At 48.4% G+C, this 23,979-nt stretch overlaps 1 protein-coding gene across 1 annotated transcript in view; it reads left to right on the top strand.

The window, feature by feature from the left end:
- Positions 1-600: 600 nt before the first annotated feature.
- Positions 601-23,979, top strand: part of Kank4 (KN motif and ankyrin repeat domains 4) — a 65,529-nt gene continuing 42,150 nt past the window's right edge. The window contains exons 1-4 of the mRNA XM_055628729.1: positions 601-700; positions 3,124-3,306; positions 3,895-4,074; positions 6,733-6,875. Of these exons, the coding sequence (XP_055484704.1) occupies positions 601-700; positions 3,124-3,306; positions 3,895-4,074; positions 6,733-6,875 (606 nt within the window). The remainder of the gene's footprint in view (positions 701-3,123; positions 3,307-3,894; positions 4,075-6,732; positions 6,876-23,979) is intronic.

Raw genomic sequence — 23,979 nt, 5'->3', positions numbered from 1 at the left:
TTTCTAGAGCCACGATGGGATGCGACCTTGGGCAGAGGGAGGGCCACCCAGGATCCTTGTGCTAGGCGCCGGAGTGGTAGGCGCTGGCTGGGGGTACTTTGCCAAGCCCGCGTGCCTCTTGGTTAGCCCCTCCTCCCCTTCCCATATCTTTTAAGGTCAAATCTTTGACCCTAGCACTTTGTCGCTGCGGACTAGCCGGTTACAGGCGGGAGCTGGAAAGTCCATGAGTTCTCTACCTGGCTGGAACCGACTCTCACCCTGCGCACTAGCCTGGGCTGCAGAAATCCAGTCTACTCCTTCCCAAGCACCCTGGGACGCAGACTTGTAGGATGAGGATGGACGTTTTTAGGAGAGAGATAATTCCAGTTCGGAGTTGACCTCTGAGGCTTGTGCAAAGTCTTAACGTACCAAAGAGGGCCACGGGTGGAGGCATCTCTAGTTTAAAGTGCAATCCCGAAGGACCTAGCTGAGCAAACCAAACTGGGTTCCTCAGCCTCGCAAGAGAGGGCACAGAAAAGCATGTTGCTACCCACGGAAGCAGAAGTAGAGTCGGCTCTGACATTGTCTTTAAAGTCCAGCCTCCTACCTCAAGGGGCCATAATGTGTTCCAGGGACAATGAGTCCTGGGCATGGTGCAAGGTCCAGATGAAAAGCCCAAAAGTTCAGAACCAGGCATCAGGCGAGATTTTTAGATGCAAAGGTGATAAACAACTGGCCTCAAGGAGCTTGCGGTCCAGGACAAGCTGGAGGCAAAGCACAGCCCTGGGGTGGAGAATTCTGCATAGCTGAGTTCTTTGATACCAGACTTGGGTTCCCTGAGAACTGGTGATAGGTTGAGTCTGAAGACCAAAAGCTGACCGGTTAGAGCGTGGGTAGACTTTCCGGCGGAAGCAGCCTGTGAAAGGGCTCTGAGTCCTGTGCAGGAACTGAAAGCCTTTGTGTTCTGAGTGAGGACCAAGGGCCCAGTGGCCATGCCCCTTAACTCTGCAGACTCATCAGTGTGTCTTCCTTTCTCAGCCATGATGCTGGACTCTTAGAGGCCCCTGGCTAGGTCAAGTGTACAGGGGAGCCAGGGGAGAATGACAGTTTGACAGAAGCTTTCTACCTATACCTTTGCTACAGTCCGTGGGGTTCAGAGCAAGGCTTCTTTCCCGTGCTACTTCTTGCTGTCACATTCAGCTTGCAGCCTGCAAACGCCTTTGCTCAGCATTCAAGGAAATACAAGCTGGAAGTGGCGGCTCACCCCGTTCTGGGCAATTAGACCCATGTGGCAGGGAAGAGGGAGGGAGTGGGGCTCGGATGGAGGTGCCCACATGCCATCACCTGACCTGGCCCCTGCCAACCTCTCTAGCCTAATGCCTGCCTTCTACCACTCCCCGGCCTTCTGCGACTGCTGGGTTTCAATCCCAATTACAACTGAGGCAGTTCCTGGACCACGTGTCGCCTTTTCACCCGGTGTTCTGTCTAAAATACTCTCCACCCACTCACCCACTGAATGCATGAGCTGCCATCAGTTTCGACAAATTAAGCTTAAGCTTCTCCATAGAAGGCCTTTCTTAGCCATGTGAATTAAATGCTTCCTTCTCTTCGTTGCCAATGGCCCCGGGGCATATTCCTGTAGTGAAGAGCACCAGTGGTACCGAGTACCCCCTTAAGCAGGACTCTCCTGTCCTATTTGAGTCTCAAGTGTCTGGCACAGAGCAAGAACACAATGGGTGACCTGGGGGATGGAAGGCATCTCACATCTCTTCACCTTACTGGGGAGGGGTAACATACACAAATCTTTGGGGACCCGATGAAAAAACGGTGGCTTCTCCTCTCCAGCGCGTGTAACTTTACAACGCTATGCGTATAGTTCTCCAGTGCTTCACCCCCTTTCCCAAACCTTGGGCTGTAATTTTCCAGGAAACGGAGGTCAGAGAAGTGTAGTAACCGCTGAGCTGCCACAGCCAGTGAAGAGCAAAGATTCCAAGCCACTGACTCCCAGGCTCAGGCTCCTTCTGGGACTTTGAGCTCCACTGAGCCACGCAGCAGTCTGTTTCATCGCCAGTATTCATGACTACAAGATGGAAATCTTGGTCTGTCTCAGTTCAGCATGAGCCTAAGGTAGAACGGGGTGGGCGGGGGGAGGAGGATCTTATTAAGGGCAGAGTTGACAATTAAGAAGACGGATGAGCCATCTCCCTGCCCTGTTTGCCTCCCCTGCCCCACAGTGTTCGTTGTTACGTGTTTCAGCTGGAGAAGCATGCTTACTTCAGGTATTTTCTGAGCTCTGGATTGGGTCTAATGGGCCAGGCAACGAGGGCAGAGGCTCAGATGTTGGCCTCGTTGAAGGCTTCTTCTCCACAGAGCAGGCTAAAAAGAAGGGGATGATGGGGTTCTGGCTTGCTGCCGCTGGAGTCTTGCCTGCCGCGCCATGCATTTTGCAACCAGACACCTGCTGCAGGCTTCCTCATTCCTGTGTGCATCTTCTTTTGTTTGATTCGGCCGTCAAGACCGCATGGTGCTTCTGTTACGTGCCCGGTACTATGCTGGTTCCAGCCCCTGAGGGTGTATGCAGGGCATAGAGTTCTGCTGTGTAGCAGAAGGAAGAGGCAACGTCACTGTTTCATACCGAGGTGGGGAATAGATGGTTCTTCTGGATCCAAAACTATGCTTCTTTGTAAAACCCAGATCTCAGGGTTGGCCCTGCAGAGTTCATTCTCAGCACTTCAAGGAAAGAAAGGAATAAGACCCAGGGGGAAAATGACCTTGCTCGGGTTCTGTCTTCTAAAAGGGGAAGGGGGCCTGGGCTCTCTTCAGGGTGAATGGATTTGAGAAGTTTCTCACATATATTTGGGGGAGGGGTCATGCAGCACAGCTGTTGCAGATCCATCCAGTTGGGGTGTGAGATAGGAGCCACGAGATGTAAAAAGAGTGCAAATATATTCCCAACCGGGTACCCTCAGCCCTCACAGCCATTCTTAGGTTGTTTCCCCCAAATCTCCCGTGCACAGACGAGGAAAGGAACAGCAGAAAGGTCAGCTGCTGTGCTCCGGATCCTGGAAGCAACGCTGGGATTGGGCAGAGCTGTCTAGCCGTGGAGCTCAGGCAGAAGAAGTGTTCGTGCTCTTCTTGTGGTAGAGTGCAAGGGAGGAGGCCTGACGGCCAAGAAATCTGGAATGAGAGCCTCAGCCGCGCTGCTAACCAGTGCGTGGTTTACGGTCAGGCCTCACTTCTCTGTGCCTCCAATGCTAACCTCCCCGGTGAAGGTTGCACTGAAAGGTTCCTGCCGGGCCTGCTGGGAACGGCTTCCGCTCTCTACAGGTGAGAGAGAAGAGGGGCCCTGCTCTGAAAACACACCTGTCACATTTCCCAGTACAGAAACTGTGGTCCCAGGGTTTTAAGTGTGTGTGGGGCTCATGCGATGCTCGGACAGCAGTAGCTCACTGATCCTGAAGAAGTGTATTCCTGCTTCTAGGAGAAGTACCCACTGGATTCCCCCTAGGAGAACCCCACTGTATTGTTTGCTTCTAGCCCACAAAGGGCTTTTTTTTTTGGCGGGGGTGCAGGGAGCACAGGCAATGTTGAGGAGAACAAAAATTCCTAGTCCCAGAACACCCTCCTTAATTTTTTCCTACGTAAAATTAAATAAAGCTTGTTGACTACTAGTTCTATACGTGAGTGTGTGTGAGTGTGCATAAGTGTGAGCATGTGTGAGTCTACATCACGTGTGTGAGTGTGTGCGTGCATTATGTGTGTGTTTGTGTGTGTATGTTGTGTCTGTTGAGTTTCCTTTGGTTTCTGGACTGGGCCTCTGACATCAAGTGACAAGAGGGCATTTGGGGGAGAATTTGTTCCGTACGGGTGGAGGGTAGCCCTTGGTGCCCCTTCCCTTCTGTGGCTCTATGGCAGCAACGGTTCTGAGCACAAGCATCAGCCGCTCCTCACGAGACACCGAATGGGGCTCTCAAGAGTTTCCAAGGACTACACTCGTTGTCTGTTTCCGGCCTCAACTCCCTTCTCCCTTGGAGTATGTAGCCGCCGTTGTCTTGGGGAGAAGTTTAAAAGACACAGTTTCAAGCTGGGTGGCAGGTGACTGTACTTGGACCAGGTCCACGCTTTCCAGCTACGATGCCAACCATGAGCAGAGGGAGGACGGCTCATCGTTCCTGATAGGATCATTGCTGTTTGACTTTTTACTGCGTTTTAATTGATTCAGTTAGTCAGCGTGCATATGTGCAAGTGTGTATATGTGTGTGTTGTGTGTGTTCACTAGCACAAGGCATGCTCTTCCTCCTATCATGTTGGTCCTGGATAGTAAACTTAGGTCATCAAGCCTGATGGCGGCTGCCTTTACCTTACTAGAGTTTGAATTATTTAAAAATTTTTTTGTTCATTAATGTATTTATTTGCTTTACATCCTGACCACAGTTTCCCTCCCTCCTCTTCTCTCTTCTCTCCTCCCCTCTCTTCTTCTCTCCTCTCCCCTCCTCACATCCACTCCTGGTGTTTGAATTTTAACATATTGTTTTCATATGTCATTCATGAGATCTTTCAATAAATAAATAAGTAAATGTCAAAGGTCATGACCCGCCTGCAGGAATGTGGAGGGGAAGAGGGAGCAAATGGCTTCGCTGGTCCACAGTGTGGGTGAGCCTGGCAGCTTACCCAGGTTTGTTTATCTGCAGCCTCCTGCACCCGAGAGCTGTTACCCTGAGGTAGCACCCTGAGGTAGCGGTCCTGACTTGGAAGGCAGATGTCTATAGCTCCGAGGGAGGAAGGGAGGAGCTAGGTGAGACAGTGCTGTCATCTAAGCCCAGGCTCCACACAGGTGATGCTGTGATGCGGGACCCACCATGGGCTTGGGCACTGTGCACCTCACCCCTGGCCTGGCCTTCCCTGACTGCCAGAGAGGGGCTCAGCCACTGATCCTGCTTCCTGGGAACTGAAGACTTCTCTTTACCAGGACCTGGCAGGAGTCAGGCAGTCTAGGCACGGGACAGCCAAGAAGGTTGTATCTATAGAACTGGGCTCTGGGGACAGAAAGGGGGTAGTGAGGACTCTTCAAAGGCAAGAGTGAGCTAGAGCATGGTTCCCACTCTCCTGGGGCCCACAACCCCAAATTCCCATTTACGGAATTTAAGAGGAGTCTGTGAACTTGAATTGGGGGTGGGGGAGGATGACATCTTGGCTTGACATTTTGTTTTCAGTTGTTAGTGTTGGCAACAAACCACAGTTTATGTTCAGTACTCATATAAAATAAAATCGCCAGTAAAAATGATAGATCGTTTCATATTGCAATTTAGTTGCTATAGCTATTGTGAAATATTATTTACCTTGGTTGTGTGAGATGCCAGTAGTTGCTACATCAGCTTCTAAACTGTCTAATTAATGTGTTAATAAAGTAAAACATATTGCTGTATTACACACTTGGTTTTTCAAGCTGTAATAATTGTATTTCACTTATATTGGTTTTCTTTGTGGTCCAATTATGTGTTTTCTTTTCTGCATGTTAAAGCATCCTGAGAAAGAATCCATAGGCTTCACCAAAGGGGTAAAAGAATCGTCAGCAGTCCTGCGAGGAAGTCGCCTACCCTGACCTTTCATAGACTCATCTGTCTCCCTCTAGTCAGCGGGAGGTATTCCTGAGCGGCGGTAAATTCCATTTAATAGTTGGCGGGTTTTCCAAGGCTCAGTTGTGGTTTGGGTAGAAGGCTTTGATGCACATCCCTAAAGTTAACTTACAAAACACAGCTACATGTGGGAGACTTGTTCAGCCATTTCCAGCGGCCCACAAACCCACCAGGCCCTGCTGTGATGGTGGCCCTGCCAATCCCAGGCAAGCCAGGCCACTGGAAGGCAGATGGTTGTCTTCCTGAGCTCTAGAGATTTTGTGCGGAGGAACTAATGACTCACTTGATGAAAGGCGCTCTCCAGCCCTAGGGAGAGATGCAAACGGAGGAGCGGCATCTTGGAAGTGAGAACGTCAAACAGCAGCATCAGGGGGTTTTTGCTAGTTTTTATCTACTTATTCAGAGACTGGGTCTCACTATGGAGCCCGGACAGGCTTCAAACTCTCAGCTGCCTGGTTTCAGCCTCCGGAGGCCTGGGCTACAGGCATGAGCCACCGTACCCACATACCCACCGTACCCCCTTCTAGGGGGCATTTAATGTGTTTCAGACACACTGTGCCAGAAGTCTTTGATCCTTGCCAACTACTGAACCAGGTAGGGCTGTTTCTGCGCTTATCACGTCGGTGAGCCAAATGAAGTCCCAAGAGATTGAGAATTCACTTTAGCATCATTGAGTATTAAGTGGAGGGACCCAGAAGTTCAGCCCAGATGTGGTTAATGTTGAAACACAGCACTTTGATTTAAAAAGTCTCTTTAGGTAACCAGAGAAAAATCAGCGTTGCAAAACTCCGCTGCCATCTCGTGTCAGTAGGAAAGTGCTTGCTACCCATTTTCTTTGCCCCATGGGGATCTTTTCAGGTTTTTCTCTGCTGTTTGACACCTTCCCTTCCCTTTCTCACCCTTAAGCCAAGCAAGGTCACATCATCTGTGGGAATAAGGACCAATTAAAAATGACAAAAGCCCTGGAGTTGGTCAGAGCTGGGTTCTAATTCCATCTTTGTCACCTGACCTGGAGCATCTGAGAAATGGGACTAACAACGCCTCCTTCCTAAACGCACGTGCTCTTGCTCCAGTGCTTGCCAGCCTTTCACTCATGTGCCTCCATCCTCTTTTTTAGACTGGCAGGGTTCCTTGTTCTTCCTAACATACAGGCTCTGCTGGACGGGCTTCTGGGAGTCTCTCAGCGATAGCCTGAGGCAAAAGGCCTCCTACCTCCTGGCAGCTGCTGTGGCCTGTGGGAAGAACCTGGTTGGTGTTTCAGTATGTCACTGTCTCCTCACCCCTTCCCAGTGCTTGACCTCACCTTGAGCCTTCTCACTAAAACAGCTTCCCCACAGGTACACTTGAACGGCTCGTGTCCATCCTCCCTTTTTACAGGCTCTCACTCAGTCTTGGCGGACACACCAGCACCCCCACCCCACCCTTCTCTGAGCTAGACACCTGCTCAAGGGCTCTGTCACCTAGGGCTTGCTTTCTCTCTCTTTTTGCACCCTGCTTCCTCCTTCCTCGGGGAAGTCCTGCCCCTTTTGTTGCTGCCATCCACATTATAGGTTCCCAGCGCTCCTACAAATGTGCCCCTTTTAGCCTGGCCCAAGGCTAGCCATTTCTGGCCTAGCCATCTTCCTTATCTTTACCCCTGTCCCTCAGCACTTCCAACCACCAAACGGAGCCCTCTGTGAGTTAGGCCCAGGGGTGATGCCCAGTGGTGTCAAAAGGCTCTTGCCCAGAGAGCTCTGCCCACAGCCAGGGCTGAAGCCTGACATTCTCCACATTGGGGGCATTCCTTTGGACTTGTGTACCTTTTTCAGAGAACTATTGTTTAAATGTCTGCTTGCCCATCACAGCGTGGTTCTGGAAGAGTGGAAGGCCAGAGCACTTCTCTGTTAATCAGGGTTCTGTCTGTAAAATGGGATGACGAAGATTTTTGTAGAGTACACAAAATCCTTGGCCCGTACGTAACTATTAAAATTGGCTGTTCCCTCACATTTTGCAAATCACACACACATACACACACACATACACACACACACACACACACACACACACACACACACTATGTATATATCTATTATCTATATGTATATATTTGAGATAGGGTCTTACTATGTAGCCCTGGCTGCTCTAGAACTTGCTATGTAGACCAGGCTGGCCTCAAAGTCACAGAGGTAGGCTTGCTTCTGTTTCCCAAATGCTGGGATTAAAGGCGCCTATTGCCACACCTAGCTCTTTTAGGTTTTTAAGAAGTGTTTTGCCTATTTAAGAGATGTGACCTCTTTATTTGGAGTTCGGGTTTTGTTTGTTTGTCTGTTTGTTTTCATTCTGGTTATAAAATAGTTTTTAGCTCCATTTTCTTGTCTGTAAGGTTGGTTTGAAGTCCCACCTCACTGTTTTCTTTGAGGATTTGCTGAGCTGAACCTCCAGTGGATGCCTGGCCTAATCATGACTCTCAATATGGCTTCATGCCACCATATGGGTGTTTGTGTCTCCCTGGTTCATTTTGAAATCCTCTCCCGCAGTTGGATGGTGTTAGGCTCCAGGCTTTCGGAAAGTAGTTGGAGCATGAGGGTGGAGCTCTTGTGAAGGGGACTGCTCCTTATCAAAGGCCGCCCAGAGAACTTTCTTATTTCTTCTCCTTTGTGAGGATACAGAGAGAAGTTGGCAGCCTGTGTGCCGGAAGTAGGTCTCACCAGAACTAGCCCAGACTGGAGCCCTGGTCACAGTCTTCCAGCCTCCTAACTGTGGGAAGTGTCTATTCTGTGAGCGACCCTGTTTCTGTCACAGTGGCGCTCTTAGAGTTAGCCTATAGGTGGTTGAGGAAAGGGATGCTGAAGTGGTAGGTTCCCCTTCTTCCCCCTCTGCCTCCTCCCCCTTCTCCTAGCTGCCCAGATGAAGTCTGAGGGAGGCAGGCCAGCCACCTTTCTTGCAGGTCATGCACCAAGGCTCTGAATTCTCTGCTATGCTGCCCTGCTGCTCCTCCCTCACTTGGCTAGTGATTGACACGAGAAGACCAGTTTCTCTTCACATTGATACCAGGGTAGGAATCCATGGGGATCAGCAGTTTTGAGAGACATCCAGGCTTTGGGGAATGCAGACAGTGCCAGTCTCTCTGTGGTTTCCTGGGAACAGGATGGTTGTATCCTGCCTAGGTCAGAGAGCAGGTGAAGGAGAGGAGTAGGCCAGACCTCCACCAGCCTGTGAAAGGGAAGGCAAGAGTGTTGCTTTCAGAGTTGTTCTAGACCCATGCAGCCTCCTTTCTAGGGGTTCCTGAGAGAGTGCCCAGCCTGTCCTAACTCAGCAAAGCCCACTCTCTGGACAGACAACTGCCGGGGCATCGGGAATCTGGCCAGCTCTTCATGCATATAGTCTGCTCTGAGCCTCTGTAGTTCGCTTCTCATCGGCCACTGGGAAAGGTTCTTGCCCACTGTCCCCATCTGTCATAACTGCAGCTGGCTTCCCAAAGCAGAGCCTGACTGAGGTGGAAGATCTCTTTCCCTAGGGCTGGAGACCAGAGGCAAAGAGTTTGTGGTAGTGAATGCTGGGGTTCCTGGGCCCAAAAGCCAAGAGCTTCCTGCCATGCTGGAAGGTGAAGAAACCTTACTGGGAAAGGGACAACTGGGACGATTAATCTACAGCCCAACACAGCTGCTTTAATCTCAGCCTAGTAGCTGGCTCTCTTTTAAAACAAAATTGTATGCTTATTATTGTTTTTGCCTGAATATATATGTATGTGCATATACATACATATATATGTACATATATGTACCGTGTGTGTGCTCAATGTAAGCTACCCTTGAGTTGGCGTAACAGACTATTGTGAGTTACCGTGGAGTACCAGGGAGCAAACCCGGATCTTCTCTTAACTGCTGAGCCCTAAATCTCTGCAAGCCCATATCTCACGTTTCTTGGTGGACTGTGACCCCATTCTTTCTTTCCTCCTCTCTCTCATTGTCTTTTTCTTCCTCCCTCTCTTCTCCTCGCTTCCTAACAGCCAGTAAATGTTGCTTGATCATGGGCACTGGGCTAGGCACTCCACTAAGGAAGCAGTTTGTGATCTGTCAGAAGAGATGAGGAATTGGAGTTTCAAAGCTGTCTAATGTGTGGTTTAATGAAGGTGCCCACAGGTAAAGCTGTCCACAGGGCTGGATAGGACCCAAGAAGAGAGTCTAGACGGCATGCAAAGCCTTGGGGCACAGAGAAGGCTGAAGATGGCCACGATGTCCCAGACTCACCCAAAGCCATAACTGGCAGCAGCAACAAAATCCTTTTTTTTTTTTTTTTTTTTGCTTTTCTTTCTTCCAATGTGCAATCTAACAGACAGATTTCAACGTGGGGAGACCGAAGCCACTGCAGAGCGTGGGAGGGGTGTTAGCGAGCAAGGGTGATGCACACTGGAGCACGGAGTGGTTTCCACGGCGACCCTGGGAAAGGTTGGAATTAGGAGTTCAATGGATGTGCTGCTGGAGCAGATGCCTGAGGGTGCCCCGGTGCGGTGGGCAGGATGCTGGAGGAGGCACAGGCTGCCCAGGTCCAGGAGGGGCATGGGCTATGTTTATGACAGAGAAGTTGAAGGGAGTCAGACTAGAACTATGGTCCGAGACCACTTTTCCCGCAGTGTTGCTTACACTGCTTCACCTCATGGCGTTTGTTTGTTTGCCCCTATAGTATTTTTTAAACTATTTTTTATTAATTCTTTGAGGATTTCACAACATGTGTTTTGATCTGTCCAGTATTTTTGAAAAAGAATTCAGTCAACGTTTAAAGGAAATATCAGATTTTACGTAAGTCCACGTTCCTGCTTCCTTCTGAGGAAAGAAGTCCGGTGTAAAAAACGGCAGCCTTGACTTAATCCCCAGATCTGTCTCCTGAAGCTGAGCAGGGGGTCTTATAATAACTGCGCTCCCACAGTCGCTTAGCTTGCTTGAAATCTTCACACACTATCAATCTAGAATCAATGTCATGTGCTCAGAACGTACCAAATAATTCATTACGTGGGAGGAGAAAGGAAATTCCAAAGGACGGGCACTGTGATCCCTTTATCAGATTGGGCAGTGAATGCTACCACTCTTCGGAGAATGTTTAATTGTCGATAAAAAAAAAATACTAAGCATTTGAGGTGGGTGGGTGCCTTGGAGCCTATGTGGGTAGGAAGTGAAAGGGTGGGGCCACACCAGGAAGGATGCAAATGATGGAGCCTGGGCGGGGGGAGCCCTTTTGATAGTATCGGGTCATAGCAAATATTCCAAATAATGGAGAACATTCCAAACTGTAAAGAGCTAGTGGGTGGGTGGGGGTACGTGAAAGTTTGGAGCTTGCTGCTCTGGACTTAGCACTGTCCATATAGCTTCTCTACATAAAACTATATGTCTTTACTTAGATAAGTGATGAGTAGATGGATGGATAAAAAGATAGTTGTTGATCTATAGATGGATGTTTTATAAACCAAGACAGGCCTTGACTGTCCCGCCGCATGTATCCTCTGACGCTCTACCTTGAACAACTGGCAGGTCACTCATCATGTCCAGGCTGGAATAAAGTCTTCCATGGGAAACACTGCTGCCTAGAAAGAGCAGGCTTCGGACTGTGCCCCTCCAAACCCTCAGTCTTCCTCCTCTATAAAATGGGAATGGGAGCTCCTTCCTTCAGAGGGCCACAGTGAGGCTTTTCAACACAACGTGAATGCCCTCAGTGCCGCTCTGGGGGTCTGGTGACATCAGCCCACTGCCCCAGAGGCAAAGAGCCAGCCCTGCCTACATCTTCCATTCTTGGGATTCCACATTCTCCACTCTTCACCATGGGGGAGGGTTTGGAGAGAGAGCCAGTCTGAAATGAGTTATAACTTTTCACCATATAAAAATCTTCTTTTTGGTGTTGGACAGCCCTAAAATCTCACGTAGATCCTTGACAGCAGGATTCAGGGTGTTTCGGTTTGTTTTTTTTTTTTTTCTGGAGTGTTTTATATGTTGTTTAATGGAAAGGCTGTGTCCTGCCTTTGCTGGCCCTTGGGGGGAGAAGGGAGTCTGCTTTTCTATCAGTGGGGAAAGTCATCCCTTTAGATTGCATGTCCTGTCTCTGGGGTACCCTGTCCTGCACCCTGACTCCCTCCTTCCACACCTACACATCTTCACCTAGATTTCAACAGTACCTTTCCTTCCTTTTAAAATGTATTCTTCTTGTTTAATTCACACTTCTGTATGTTAGCGTGTGAGTGCAAGTGCCCTGGGCAGCCATGATTGCCTGGAGCTGGAGTTACAGGTGCTTGGGGGCTGCCTGAGTGGGAGCCATGCTAGTCCGCTTTAAGAACAGACTCTTAAGCACTGAGCCACTTCTCCAGCCCAGTCCCTTTCTTTCTTTTATGTGACCTTTAGCAAAGCCACCGTGCTCCCGTTACCTCATTAATACCACTCCCAAGACTAATGTTTTAAATCAGTATTGTGAGGTCAAAAAGTGAAGAAACTGAAGCCCAGAGAAGCTTTGATGTGCCTTAAATGCAAACAAACAAACAAACAAACAACAACAACAACAACAACCAAAAGCACCAGGCAAATCTGAATTAAGATCTAGACTTCCTGGCTTACAGGCCACAATAGATGGGCTGTATCATGTTGCTGCCTTCCTAATTGCTACCAGACATCTCCTTCACGAGAGGTGGGTGGGGAGCCAGTCGGCAGTTGGGGGCTGGGACATTTTTTAATTGTCTGTGTACATGACCATATGTTTGCAGGCAAGTATGCCGCACCACGTAAACAGAGGTCAAAGGAAATTTGAGGGACCAGGTTCTTTCTTTCCAACAGGTGGGTTCCAGGTCTCAGACTCAGGTCTTTTAGGCTTGGTGGCAAGTACTTTTACCCACTGAGCCATTTCACTGGCCCCAGGGAAAACTCTTTGGAAGGCAGGATGTGTTTGGCATTGGTGTTCTGGGAGAGGCTAATGAAAACAAGGGGAGGGAGTAGCACTGGGATCAGTGAAAGAAACCGAGTGCAGAGGGGGGGATAGATGGGATAGGAGAATTAAATGGGGGGGGGGGTATAGGAGAGGTTGGTTGTGAATGACCAGGTACAGAACTACAACACCAAAGTGGATTTTGAATCAGAAGTGGACCCAGGGTCAGTCCTTATGGTCACTGGAGTTTGTGGACCTTCTAGACATTTGGATTCACTTGAGACGTTCAGTGCCTTTCTAGCCCCGTCTGGCGGCTTCCCATAACCCCAAAGAGGACCCCTTTCCTTATTCAGGTCATGTCTTCCTAGCCCTTCATTCCCATTTCCTACCAGAGACCTTACCAGCTCTATTCTCCCTTCTCTTAGATGAACTCAGAGTTGTGCTGCCTGCATACATTTAGCCCGGAATTAATGTCACTGTTGCCTAAAAAAAACAGGTGTTGCCAATTGAGGTATAGTTTGGGTCTCATTTGAAGCCTTTCCTCGGACATAAAATAACAACAGGTAGAATTAATTGTAAATATTTTTAGCACGATATATCCAAGATGTTTTGACGTATATGCAGTATTAAGAGAGAGAAGAGAGGCTTCATGCTAAGCCTTTGAAGCCCGGCTGTGGAACATTTTTTAGGCTAGCCACAGTCTAGTGCTATAGGCAGAGGAAGTTCATGGAGAGTTATGGGTCATCACCTTTAAACCAAGAAAACCTGTGAGTGTTGGAAAGCTTTGGGGCCCCGTAATTTAATGAGTGCCTTGGATAGGGTGATCAGCCAGTGGACCTTCAGTATCACATGACATAGCTACACGCTTGTCCTTGCCACCCTGCTTGTCAGCGTGGATGGCAAGATATCAAAAACGCCCCTTTCCCAATCCCTCTCTTTGCTATGTGTACCTTCTTTTGCGCCTTACAGCCTCCCCGCTGATTCCTTTGAGGTTAAACTTCACCGTCCCACTTCCCTAACTCAGGACAACAAGACCTATGTGAAATCCATGCCCTTTGACCTCATCTGTTACATGGCCCCACTCATATTTGCCTGAAGTCTGCTCACCCCATTCTCCTCACTGCCTGGTACAAACCTCAGCTGCTGTCCACAAGTTCCCAGATCCTCCCAGACAGACCCCTCACTCTTTGCCTTCGCCTCTCCCTGTCTTCCTAAGAGAAGGTAGGTACCATCTGGCTTAGCCACCCTCATCTTCATCTCCATGTGTCTCCATCTTGCTTCTCCTTGCCAGAGACAAACTTTCAGAGTCTCCTTCCCCACTTCCAGAAGCCCTTTCCATCTACCTGGCCTTTGGGTAAAAGCCACAGACTCTGAAGCCAGAGCCTCTGGCTTCAAGTCTTAGCTCCTCCAGTTGCTAATGTGTGTAAATCACTTAACCTCTGGCTGGGTCTTCTTGGGTTGCTGTTACAAATTGCCATACACTGGGTGGTTTAAAAAAAAAAAGTTTGCTTCTAACACCTGTAGAGGCTGGATGTCCTAGATCAAAGGTTGGACAGGTTTGTTGAGTAGTTCAGGCCACTTCCTGGTTCTCAGAAATTATCTTCTTAGTGTGTGTATTGACTGAAGCGGTGGGAAGGGCAGGGTAGCTCTCTAGAAACTCTTGTATAGTACAAAGCTTAATCCTAGTTGAGAGGACTCCACTTCACGCACCAGAGCCCCGCTCCTGATACCATCACATCCAGGAGTGGATTTAACGTGAACTGGGGCACAGTCCTCTAGTTACAACACTTTCCCCGTGTGTGGTTTCCTTTTTGGAAAACATGAAATAGAATGATTAAAAGCACCCAGCTGCGGCGGAGGCTTCACCTCAAAAGAATTTAAGAATGAACTCAGAGGAAAGCTCAGAGACAATGTTATTAGTGTTTAAAAGTAAAACCTCAGGGCAGGCAAGATAGAAATCTCGGCTGCCTCAGGGAGGAGGGAGATGAAGTATCAGAAGAGAGAAAACACAGCATTTGTAAGCAGCCACATGGTGGGGAAGAGAGGGTCGGAGAAAGAGTGAAGTACCAGAGAGAGTGCCTTAAGCTCTGACCAGAGGAAAAAGAAAAGAAAAAACAGAGGAAGAGCTCAGAATGCTGGATGGACCTAACAGAACCTCACAGCAGCTCTGTAGAGACTGATCTAGAAGCAAAGTTTCTGGGAAGGAAATGTACATTAGCTCATTAAAGGAATAAATATTCCTCCCATTTCTTTAGCATATCATTGGGCAAATCGGCCTTCCTGAGGGGTGGTCCCTTGACTCGGCAATTGTTCTTAAGGGAGGAAACAGTTACATGTCTCCACCCAGAGGCAGATTACATTCTCTCGACTAGAAGGAAATAGCTTTTCCTTAGTGGGTGTCCAGTGCTACACTTGGACAGGACGTCCGCATCGCTTCCTCTGAGTTTTCAGTGAATGAAGGAGTTGGGCCAGGTATTTGCACGGCTGGTCCAGTGCTTAGGCGCCACGAAGCTGCTTCTCTCTGTTCTTCCTCAGACCCTACTCACTGTGTTCTCTGTACATGTTAGAGGCAGCTTGGCAAGGCAGAGAGAGCGCAAGAAGCATTTTCCTAGCTGTAACAAAGCTGAAAGCAACTCCCGAAGGTGGAGCGAATGTGACATGTGGCATGCCTACGCTTGCCTCAGCTTGTAGCTGCCATTGGGTTGGTAAGATGCTCGGTGGGTAAAGGGGCTTGCTGTGCAAGTCTAAAAACCCGGGTTTCATCAAAAACTCAAGTGACAGGGCTGGAGTGATACCTCAGGGGTTAAGAGCACTGGCTGCTCTTACAAAGGTCCTGAGTTCAATTCCCAGCAACCACATGGTGGCTCACAAGCATCTACAGTGAGATCCGGTGGCCTCTTCTGGTATGCAGGCACACATGCAGGCAGAATGCTGTATAAATAATAAATAAATAAATCTTTAAAAAAAAATACAAGTGACAACACATGCTGGAGAGGATGTGGAGAAAGGGGAACCCTCCTCCACTGCTGGTGGGAATGTAAACATGTACAACCACTTTGGAAATCAATCTGGTACTTTCTCAGACAACTAGGAATAGCACTTCCTCAAGATCCAGCTATACCACTCCTAGGCATATATCCAAAAGAAGCTCAAGTATACGACAAGAACATTTACTCAACCATGTTTGTAGCAGCTTTATTTGTAATAGTCAGAACCTGGAAACAACCCAGATGTCCCTCAATTGAGGAATGGATACAGAAATTGTGGTACATTTACACAATGGAATACTACTCAGCAATTAAAAACATGGAAATTGTGAAATTTGCAGGCAAATGGTGGGATCTCAAAATGATCGTCCTGAGTGTGGTAACCCAGAAAGAGAAAGACACACGTGCTATATACACACTTATAAGTGGATATTAAATATATAATATAGGATAAATAAACGCCTGTATGTACACCTATAGAAACTAATCAAGAAGGAGGATTCTGGCTAAGATGCTCAATCTCATTCAGAAAGGAAAAGAGGACAGACATCAGAAGAGGGAGAAAAGAGGGAACAGGACAGGAGCCTACCACAGAGGGCCTCTGAAAGGCTCTACCCTGCAGGGTATTAAAGCAGATGCTGAGACTTATGGCCAAACTTTGGGCAGAGTGCAGGGAATCTTATGAAAGAAGTGGGAAATAGTAAGACCTGGAAAGGACAAGAGCTCCTTGTAGGTTTCATCCCAGCACCCAGGTAGTGGAGGAAGAGAGCTGTCGCCCAAAAATTATTCTCTCACCTCCATACCTGTGCTACAGCAAGCTTCTACCTGCATTCACATATATACACACACAGTAACAATAAACAAAATTCATTTTTCATCATTCAAAAGCCAGCTCAAGTTTGAGATGTCTGCGTGCTCTCCTGAATCTCTCTGAAGCTTTGCCGGCTCCCTCATTTAAAGAAGTCCTTATCAGGCCTCTATTTTCCATTTGGGACTTGAGCTGTTTAAAGGAAAGAACCCCCATCTTATTTTTCCATGAACCCACAGAACCTGGCCATTGTTTCAGGTAGAGAGGTAATGGTGCCCATCTTGGAGGCTGGTCTTTGCTGCCTGGCTGCTTGACTGCAGGCTCCTGGGCTGTGGCAACGTTATTGTTATCATCTCCATCAGTAGTGGGGAGACCCAGCTCTGCAGAGGGACTTGCCCCAAAAGCCACGTGCTCCAGAGGACTTTGGTGAAGGCAGCCTTTATGTTTGGCTTTGTAGGCGGAGGGCTCGGTGCTCCAGAGCACAAGTGGGTAAGTATGCTGGGCAGCCTCCACGCTTCACACACATGCCAAATGCCTGCTGACTGCAAAGAAAAGGAGGCCTTGTGTGTGCTGGCGGTGCTCCAAGGGAAATAGGGCAGTTGTTCTTCTGTGTTGAACATAGTTCCCTCTTTTTTAAAGAAGAACAGCCCCAAAAAGAAAATCTCTCACAGGTTCTAATACATCCCACGGACCAGATTTCAAACCACTTGCTGCCCTCAAAATGTACTGTGTGGATGACTGATTGATCCAACTGCTGTATCCTTATGGGGCATGGCTAAAGGGTCAGCACTGTGGTAGGAGAAGAAGCAGTCCTCACCGCTTTAGCTGGTTGCCAGGAGCCTGAAGACCTTGGGAATGTGGCCGTGCTCCTTCTTTTGGGGTTGACTTCTGCCTTGAAGGCCCTGCCCCTGCCTGTTCCCCCACCTCTGTGTCTGAAGTTTGCCTCCTGCCAGTTCCCTATTCTAAGCCGACAGCTTCCCTCAACCCAGGCCTTCTGGACAGTCCTGGACCGAAGTATGCCTCAATCTGGCTAGTAACACGTCGTCAGAAACCTGACCGCAGCATGCAGTTCTGTAGTGGACTTTGTGACAGTGACTGACTTACCTAACCTGTCTGTGCTTTGGCTTCCAAATTCCCACATAGGAGAAAAGCATACAGTACTGGCAGAGGAGAGGACCAGGCAAGAGTAAGAGATAACAGTCTATCACTTGTCCAGTACACAGCTCTCTGTAAACAACAAAGCAACTGGCAGATATTGAACACCTACTGTTTTCCTCCTTCCCGGAACAATGGTGTGTGTATGTGTTTTGTTTTTGTTTTTGTTTTTTTACCTGCTGAATACTGTAAAAAGAATGGGTATGTAGACCAGTGTGAAGGCACACGCCTGTAATTCCAGCACTCTGGAGGTAGGCAGATTGCTATGAGTTCAAGTACAAAATGAGTCCCGAACAGCCAAGGCTACAAGAAGAAACCCTGCCTCGAAGGGAAAAAAAAAAAAAATGGGTATGTAGCTGGACATACAGGGAATCCCACATTTGGGAAGTTGAGGCAAGAGAGTTGCCTTGAATTTGAGGTCAGTGTGGGCTACCAGAGTGAGTTCCAGAAAGCGTGGGTTACATGGTGATAATCTATCTAAATACACACAGGGAAGGGGAGAGGGAGAGACAGAGACAGAGAGACCCGAATAAGCAAACAATAAAGACGGGCCTGGAGATGGCTGTGATAGAAAGGTGCCTGCTGTGCAAGCATGAGGACCTGAGTTTGGATCTCCAGCACCTTGTAAAAAACTGGTGTGGCAGTGCTGGCCTGTGGTCCTAGCGCTGGGGGGACTAGAGGATCCCCTGGGCTGGCTGGATAGCTAATCTTGCTAGTAGTGTGTCCGGGTTCATCGAGAGCGCGCTTGTCTCAGAAATAATAAGGTGAAGAGTGACGGCGGGGCCCGGCTGTCTCTCCTCAACAAGCGTGTGCACGTACACCCAGCTACACAAAACAGTAGGAGCAAACAGCGGGGTAGCCAGACAAACAGCCCTCGGTAAGAGTAGTTACTTGTGGCTCCCTCTTAGAGCTGGGGAGCCGGGCCAGAAGGCTGAAGGACTTGCCCAGGGGCAAACCATTCGCAAACTCGGGAACTTGGGAGTTGTGTTCAGAGGTTTTTGTCTTGATAAACAAAACAAAACAACAACAACAAAAAAAACCAAGATTCTATCTCAGCCCAATCAGACAGTAGATGCTAGTGAGAATGCAGTAAAAAGAACACTTACTAGTTGCAGGTAGGAATAGCGGGCTTGTGCCGCCCGTGTGAAAATCAGCGTGGGAATTTCTCAGAAGCGGAAACAGACACACTGTTATGACCTACCCATGCTACTTCTGGGGATACACCCAAAGGAATGTAAAGCGACATGCAGCATGTCTGTTGCCTGCACTAGTTACAATACCCAAGCAATAGAACCAGCCTAAGATGCTTATCAACAGATGAACGGATAATGTAAGCATAACATATATACACAGAGGGATTTTATACAGCCAGAAAAATGAAATCATGAAGAAAAATGGATGCATCTGGAAATCATTACATTAAGTAAAATAAGGCAGACTCGGAAAGAACTGAATTCCTTATTTTTTTCTGTACGCGGAAACTGGATTTAACGTATACAAAATAAAATATTAACATTATAACACAGTAAATAAATATTTTATTTATTATACAAAAACAGACGTAAAGTGGGTTAAGAGCAGCCGTGGTGACGTGTCCTAGCAGCAAGAAAACTAAGGTGAGAACATAAAAATCTTGAGGCCAGCCACCATCAGAGAGCAGCAGGAACGGCCCTGTGCTACCCCATGGCAGTGGGCCTCAACAAGGGCCACAAGATGACAAGAACGTCCGCAAGCTGAGGCACAGCCGGCTTTGAGGGCATCTCACCAAGCCCACTGGGTGCGTGAGGACATGATCAGGCAGGTGTGCGGCTTTGAGCTGCCGTGGAGCTGCTCAAGGTGTCCCAGGACACGTGCATGCTCAAGTTCATCAAGAAGAGGGGTGGCCACGCTCGTCCCAAGCCAAGAGGAAGCAAGAAGAGCTGAGCAGCGTGCTGGCAGCCATGAGGAAGGCGGCGGCGCCAAGAAGGACTGATCCTCCTCCCCCAATTAACGTTTGTGCCGCACAAAAGAGAATGAAGAAGAAGGAGGAGGAGAAGGAACTTGAGGCCAGCCTAGGTTATGAAGCAAGCCCTGTCACAGAGAAGCAAGCAAGTATCACCTGGTGCAGAGGTATCACCTGGAAGGCTGGTTTTAAACAGATTCCAGTCCCCTGCATGTCCTTCCATCCTCCCATGCTCACTACTCTCATGTCATCGGAGCTGTAGGGCTGAAAGCGGGACTTGGGCAGACTTCCGATTCAAGTCTTGGCCTTGGGGTAGCTCCTGGTTTTAATCTCCAACGGGGGCAAGCCTGGAATGGACGCAGGTCCTTCTCCCCGGCCCCCCAGGGCGGCTGCAGTGGCATCCCTCAGACTCTGTGGGGGAATGGCCACATCTCCGAAGTTATGCAAGGCAGAAACCACGGATGTCATCTCAGCTCTAGACAACCCAGTGAAGGACAGGGAAAGAAAATTAACTGGCAACCCCAAACCCTTGTTTCTGGCTCAAAAATTTGTCTTCGGAATGGACATTTTGACAGAGTGCTTGTCCTGCAAATAACATTGTCTATAAAGCTGATAGCCGCACAAACTCAACTGCTGCCTTCTGTTAAACAGCTGTTAAACACCCCAAGTCTCCTCAGAACCTTTGGAGGTCATTTGAAACCTAATTGTGTTTTTATTGATTAAGTAAGACTACACTTCCCCCCACACACACTCTATTCCTTGGCAAATAAATTTATTTATGCACCGATTGCATCTCCTGAAAATATTTATATTTTAATAGTCACTTGATACTCTGTGAGCATGGCTGTGATGAAATCCAAGCCTAGACTCCTTCCTTTGTTGATCTTTTAAAATTAAAAACAACTTATTATTTTATGTTATTGGTGCTTTGCCTGTACACACACACACACACACACACACACACACACACACACACACACACACCAGTGTACCACACGCCCAAAGAAGCGAGAAGAGGACGTCAGCTCCCCTGGAGATAGAGTTGCAGACAGTTAGGAGTTGTCATGCAGGTGCTTGGAGCTGGACCCAGGCCCTCTGGACGAGCAGTCAGTGCTCTTAACGTTTAGCCATTTTGCTAATATCTGGTTTCCCCTCTTTCTGTTTAGGCACCAAATAGCTTGTTTCACAGACTGTTACAGAAACTGGGGCCCAAAGGGTCCACCCTGTGCTTGAGAGCTTGCTCCATCAAGTTGGACAAACCCTGCCTCCTACCAGATCTGGACCCTCTTGTCCATGAGAAGGATATAACCTGCCTAATATGAGCCGTAGCCAGTTATATAAGTATCCCTGGCGTTTGTACAGGGCCGTGTGCACATAACAGTTATTATTATAACCAGGTAAGTTATCTGCATTATATTGAAGCCTTAGTTCTCGTGCCATAAAACAGTTATAATGGAGAATAGAACTATATAGGGAGTCGTCCATAACCTTCCCTGTGAAGCCTTCTGAGTAACCCCTTTCAGGGGAAATGGAAGGCAGAGCCTGCTCCACGGTTGCTCTGTTACTGTGTAAACTTGGTGATCCACAGAGAAAAAAAAAAAGGCCTGGACAGTGGAGCCAGCACTGGAATTCCTGGGAGAGGGCAGAGAGAAGCTGGTGGAGGTGAACTGTGCCAGGTGAGGAGGAGGGTGGTGGAGGAGCCAGGAGGTGAGGCACAGAGGATGCTGGGAGCAAGGTTCTGTGCTGCTGGGGCAGCGCTCGCTGGAACAAGGTCCCAGAATAGCAGAGAAGAAAGCCGAAGTTTTGCTTTGCGCTAAGAATGCTCTTCCCCTTAGGTATTTTCTCTGGAGACTGCAGTGAAGGTTTGGATGGCTTCCAATTAATTTTTTATCTGCTTAGCTGCTGTTTCTTTGAACACGGCACTGAGCTCGGACTGGGTCATGAGGCAGCCATCTAAAGATGGCTCATTTGTAGAGGAGTCACAACTACACGGCTCCAGGTACTGAGGGGGAGATGAGTAAAGCATGAATACAGAGAAGGTGCCTAATTGATGCCGGCAACTGTTTTCACTATTGTGTTTGGTGCTGTCTCTGTAGTCAGAGGCTGCAAGCAAAGGTCACCAGTGGGAGGATGAGCAGTTTTCTGGCAAGCAGACGCTACAGTAAAAGCGCCATTATTCTTCGTACAAACTGGGAATACCAGCCATGTTGTTTTTAGAGAAACCATCAAGTCAATGTTCTTTAAGGCACAAGGCAGACAAACACCTCAGCATTAGCTTCTAGGTGAAAGCGCTAGATCAGGGGTCTAGGAAACAAAATCTGACTTCGGCTGTGGTGATGACATACATATGCCATGGGGCCTCAATATCCCCATTAGCAAATGAGGATGATGTTCAAGGTCCTGGATGGACACTCACCACTTGCAAAGCCCTGGTCTGGAGCTGTGAAAAGGTTTGCAGAAGCAGGAAGAGGAGCCTTTGGGTTGAAAGAAGCCACAGTGTGGCTGGAGGGAGGGTGTCGAGAGAGGTCTAATCAAAGTCGGCTTGCACTGTGTTCCATTTGCCCAGTGATGCCTCCGAGCTGCTCTTGGATGGTTTAAACCTGGGGCATGACTCCCAGAAACATGTTTTCTTCGTGACCTCACCTACTATTCTAGTCTGTTTTCTAAGATAATTCTAGGTAAGCGAATATCTGAAACTGAAAGAAGGCGGAAGGGAGAGAAAGGTGACGGGCAATGAAGAAAGCACAGGCCAAACTCGCTTTTTATGTGAGCCTGCTCTCCTAACAGCTACCCGACTCCCAAGGCATGTTGGCATATCGTCCATCTGCTAATGGGGGCGTAGCCCTGGTGACCTATCACCTCTTGTTAGGTCCCACTTTCCAACACTGTTGGCACGGCTTCAGTTCCAACACATGAAGTCTGAGAAACACACTGAAACACAGCACCCACATTAAACACAACTAAACAGAACTCAGGTCACAACCGTACATAGCCTTCCCCATGTACTGCCCGATGGCACACTGAAGGAGTCCCATCCGGTTCCCGAGAACATTCAAATCGATGGAAGTTTCTAGAGCCCTTTGTCTCCTTGGTTCATCTCTGACGATCTCCACCCTTCCTTAAGCTGACGTGTTGCTGAGGCTAAGTGTTCATCATCCTTACTTGACCCACATGACAGATGTCCGCTCTGCATACTGAACTTGTAGAAGGCTAAATAGGGGGTTACGCAATTAAAAAAAAGAAAACAAACAGTATTGGCCCCACCCAGCTATCTGGGGATCGCTTTTCATCTTCAGCTTTGCATAACCGATTCCTGAGTGGGCAGGCTGTGTGTATTTGAGCCAAGAAAAACCTTCCTCCCAACCCAGAAGGCAGAAGCCACAGCCCACAAAAGCTCTGAATAGTCTGCACCTGGGGCTCTCTCGAGGCATCGGGGCTGGTGCCTCAGAAGATTTCGGTTGGATTCTAACCAACCAAGTCATGCTAGGCGTAGGAACTGTCCATGGAGGTGCAGAGGTGCCTCCCCCACTCCCACCACACAGAGGGTGTCAGTCTCCGCCCATGAGATGCTCCCACTGAAGGACCCAGGAAGGAGGAGTGGAGCTGAATTCCTGGGAAATATTTGCTCCAGGTTGTGGTTTCCAAACTATCTAGACAGCAGCCCACAGCATTTGCAGCAAAAATCCTGCGGTCTGCTGAATCCGCTCACTCTCATGTTCCAGTGGGGGGTGGGGGTGGGAATGGTAATAATGGGTTAAAGGGGAAGAGAAAAAGTAAAGTGGTAATAAAGCAAATACTCAAGATAGCAGTCAACAAAAATTCCCCAAAACGATTATATGAGTAACAGAAGTTAAAAGAATAAGAATAATTAACAGCCAAGACTTAGTAGTGGGCGAGGGTCATCGTTGCAAACTTTCAACCCACTCTCACAAGCTTGCAGAAGGGAAGTTCATAAAAGGATGTCAAGGAGCAGATGTCACTCCACTGGCCTCGCAGGTTCACTGCCCAGTGGTCTGCCTTCTTCTGGGCACTGCCTTTCAGGGAGGAGTCGGGCCTCGATGTCCCTGGACACCCCTTGGCTGGGTCCTAAGAGAAGTGGGCCGGCACTATAAATTCGAGTTTCAACCTTGGAGAGTCAGGAGCCCTGCACACAGGAAGGGTGTTCACAACATTCCGGCTTGCTGGGAAAAGCACAAATGTCTTCTGCTCTAATAACAAAACACCCTCTTTGAGAATGGCAGGAATTCCAGACCTTGCCCTGTGTGAATACCCAGGAGTTTTACAGTATTGTTTGGTGGTGGTAGAGGCCATTCTTCTTTGCAGAACAGACAATGCTCTTAGCATTCTTGTAACAGACTTTTTTTTTTTTTTTCCTCCAAGACAGGGTTTCTCTGTATAGCCCTGGCTGTCCTAGAACTCACTCTGTAGACCAAGCTGGTCTTGAGTTCAAAGATGGCCTGCCTCTGCCTTCCAAGTGCTGGGATTAAAGGTGTGCGCCACCACTGCTCTGCCAATTTTTGTTTTTTAATGCCGGTATTTAATTAATTCACATATTTTGTTCCTAATTCCTTGTACCAATAAAATCACATTATT

Source organism: Psammomys obesus, unplaced genomic scaffold (assembly GCF_907164565.1).
Source record: "Psammomys obesus unplaced genomic scaffold, mPsaObe1.curated_primary_1811, whole genome shotgun sequence".
Lineage (NCBI taxonomy): Eukaryota > Metazoa > Chordata > Mammalia > Rodentia > Muridae > Psammomys > Psammomys obesus.
The sequence above is the reverse complement of the archived record's forward strand: the minus strand, read 5'-3'. Positions and strand labels throughout refer to the sequence as shown.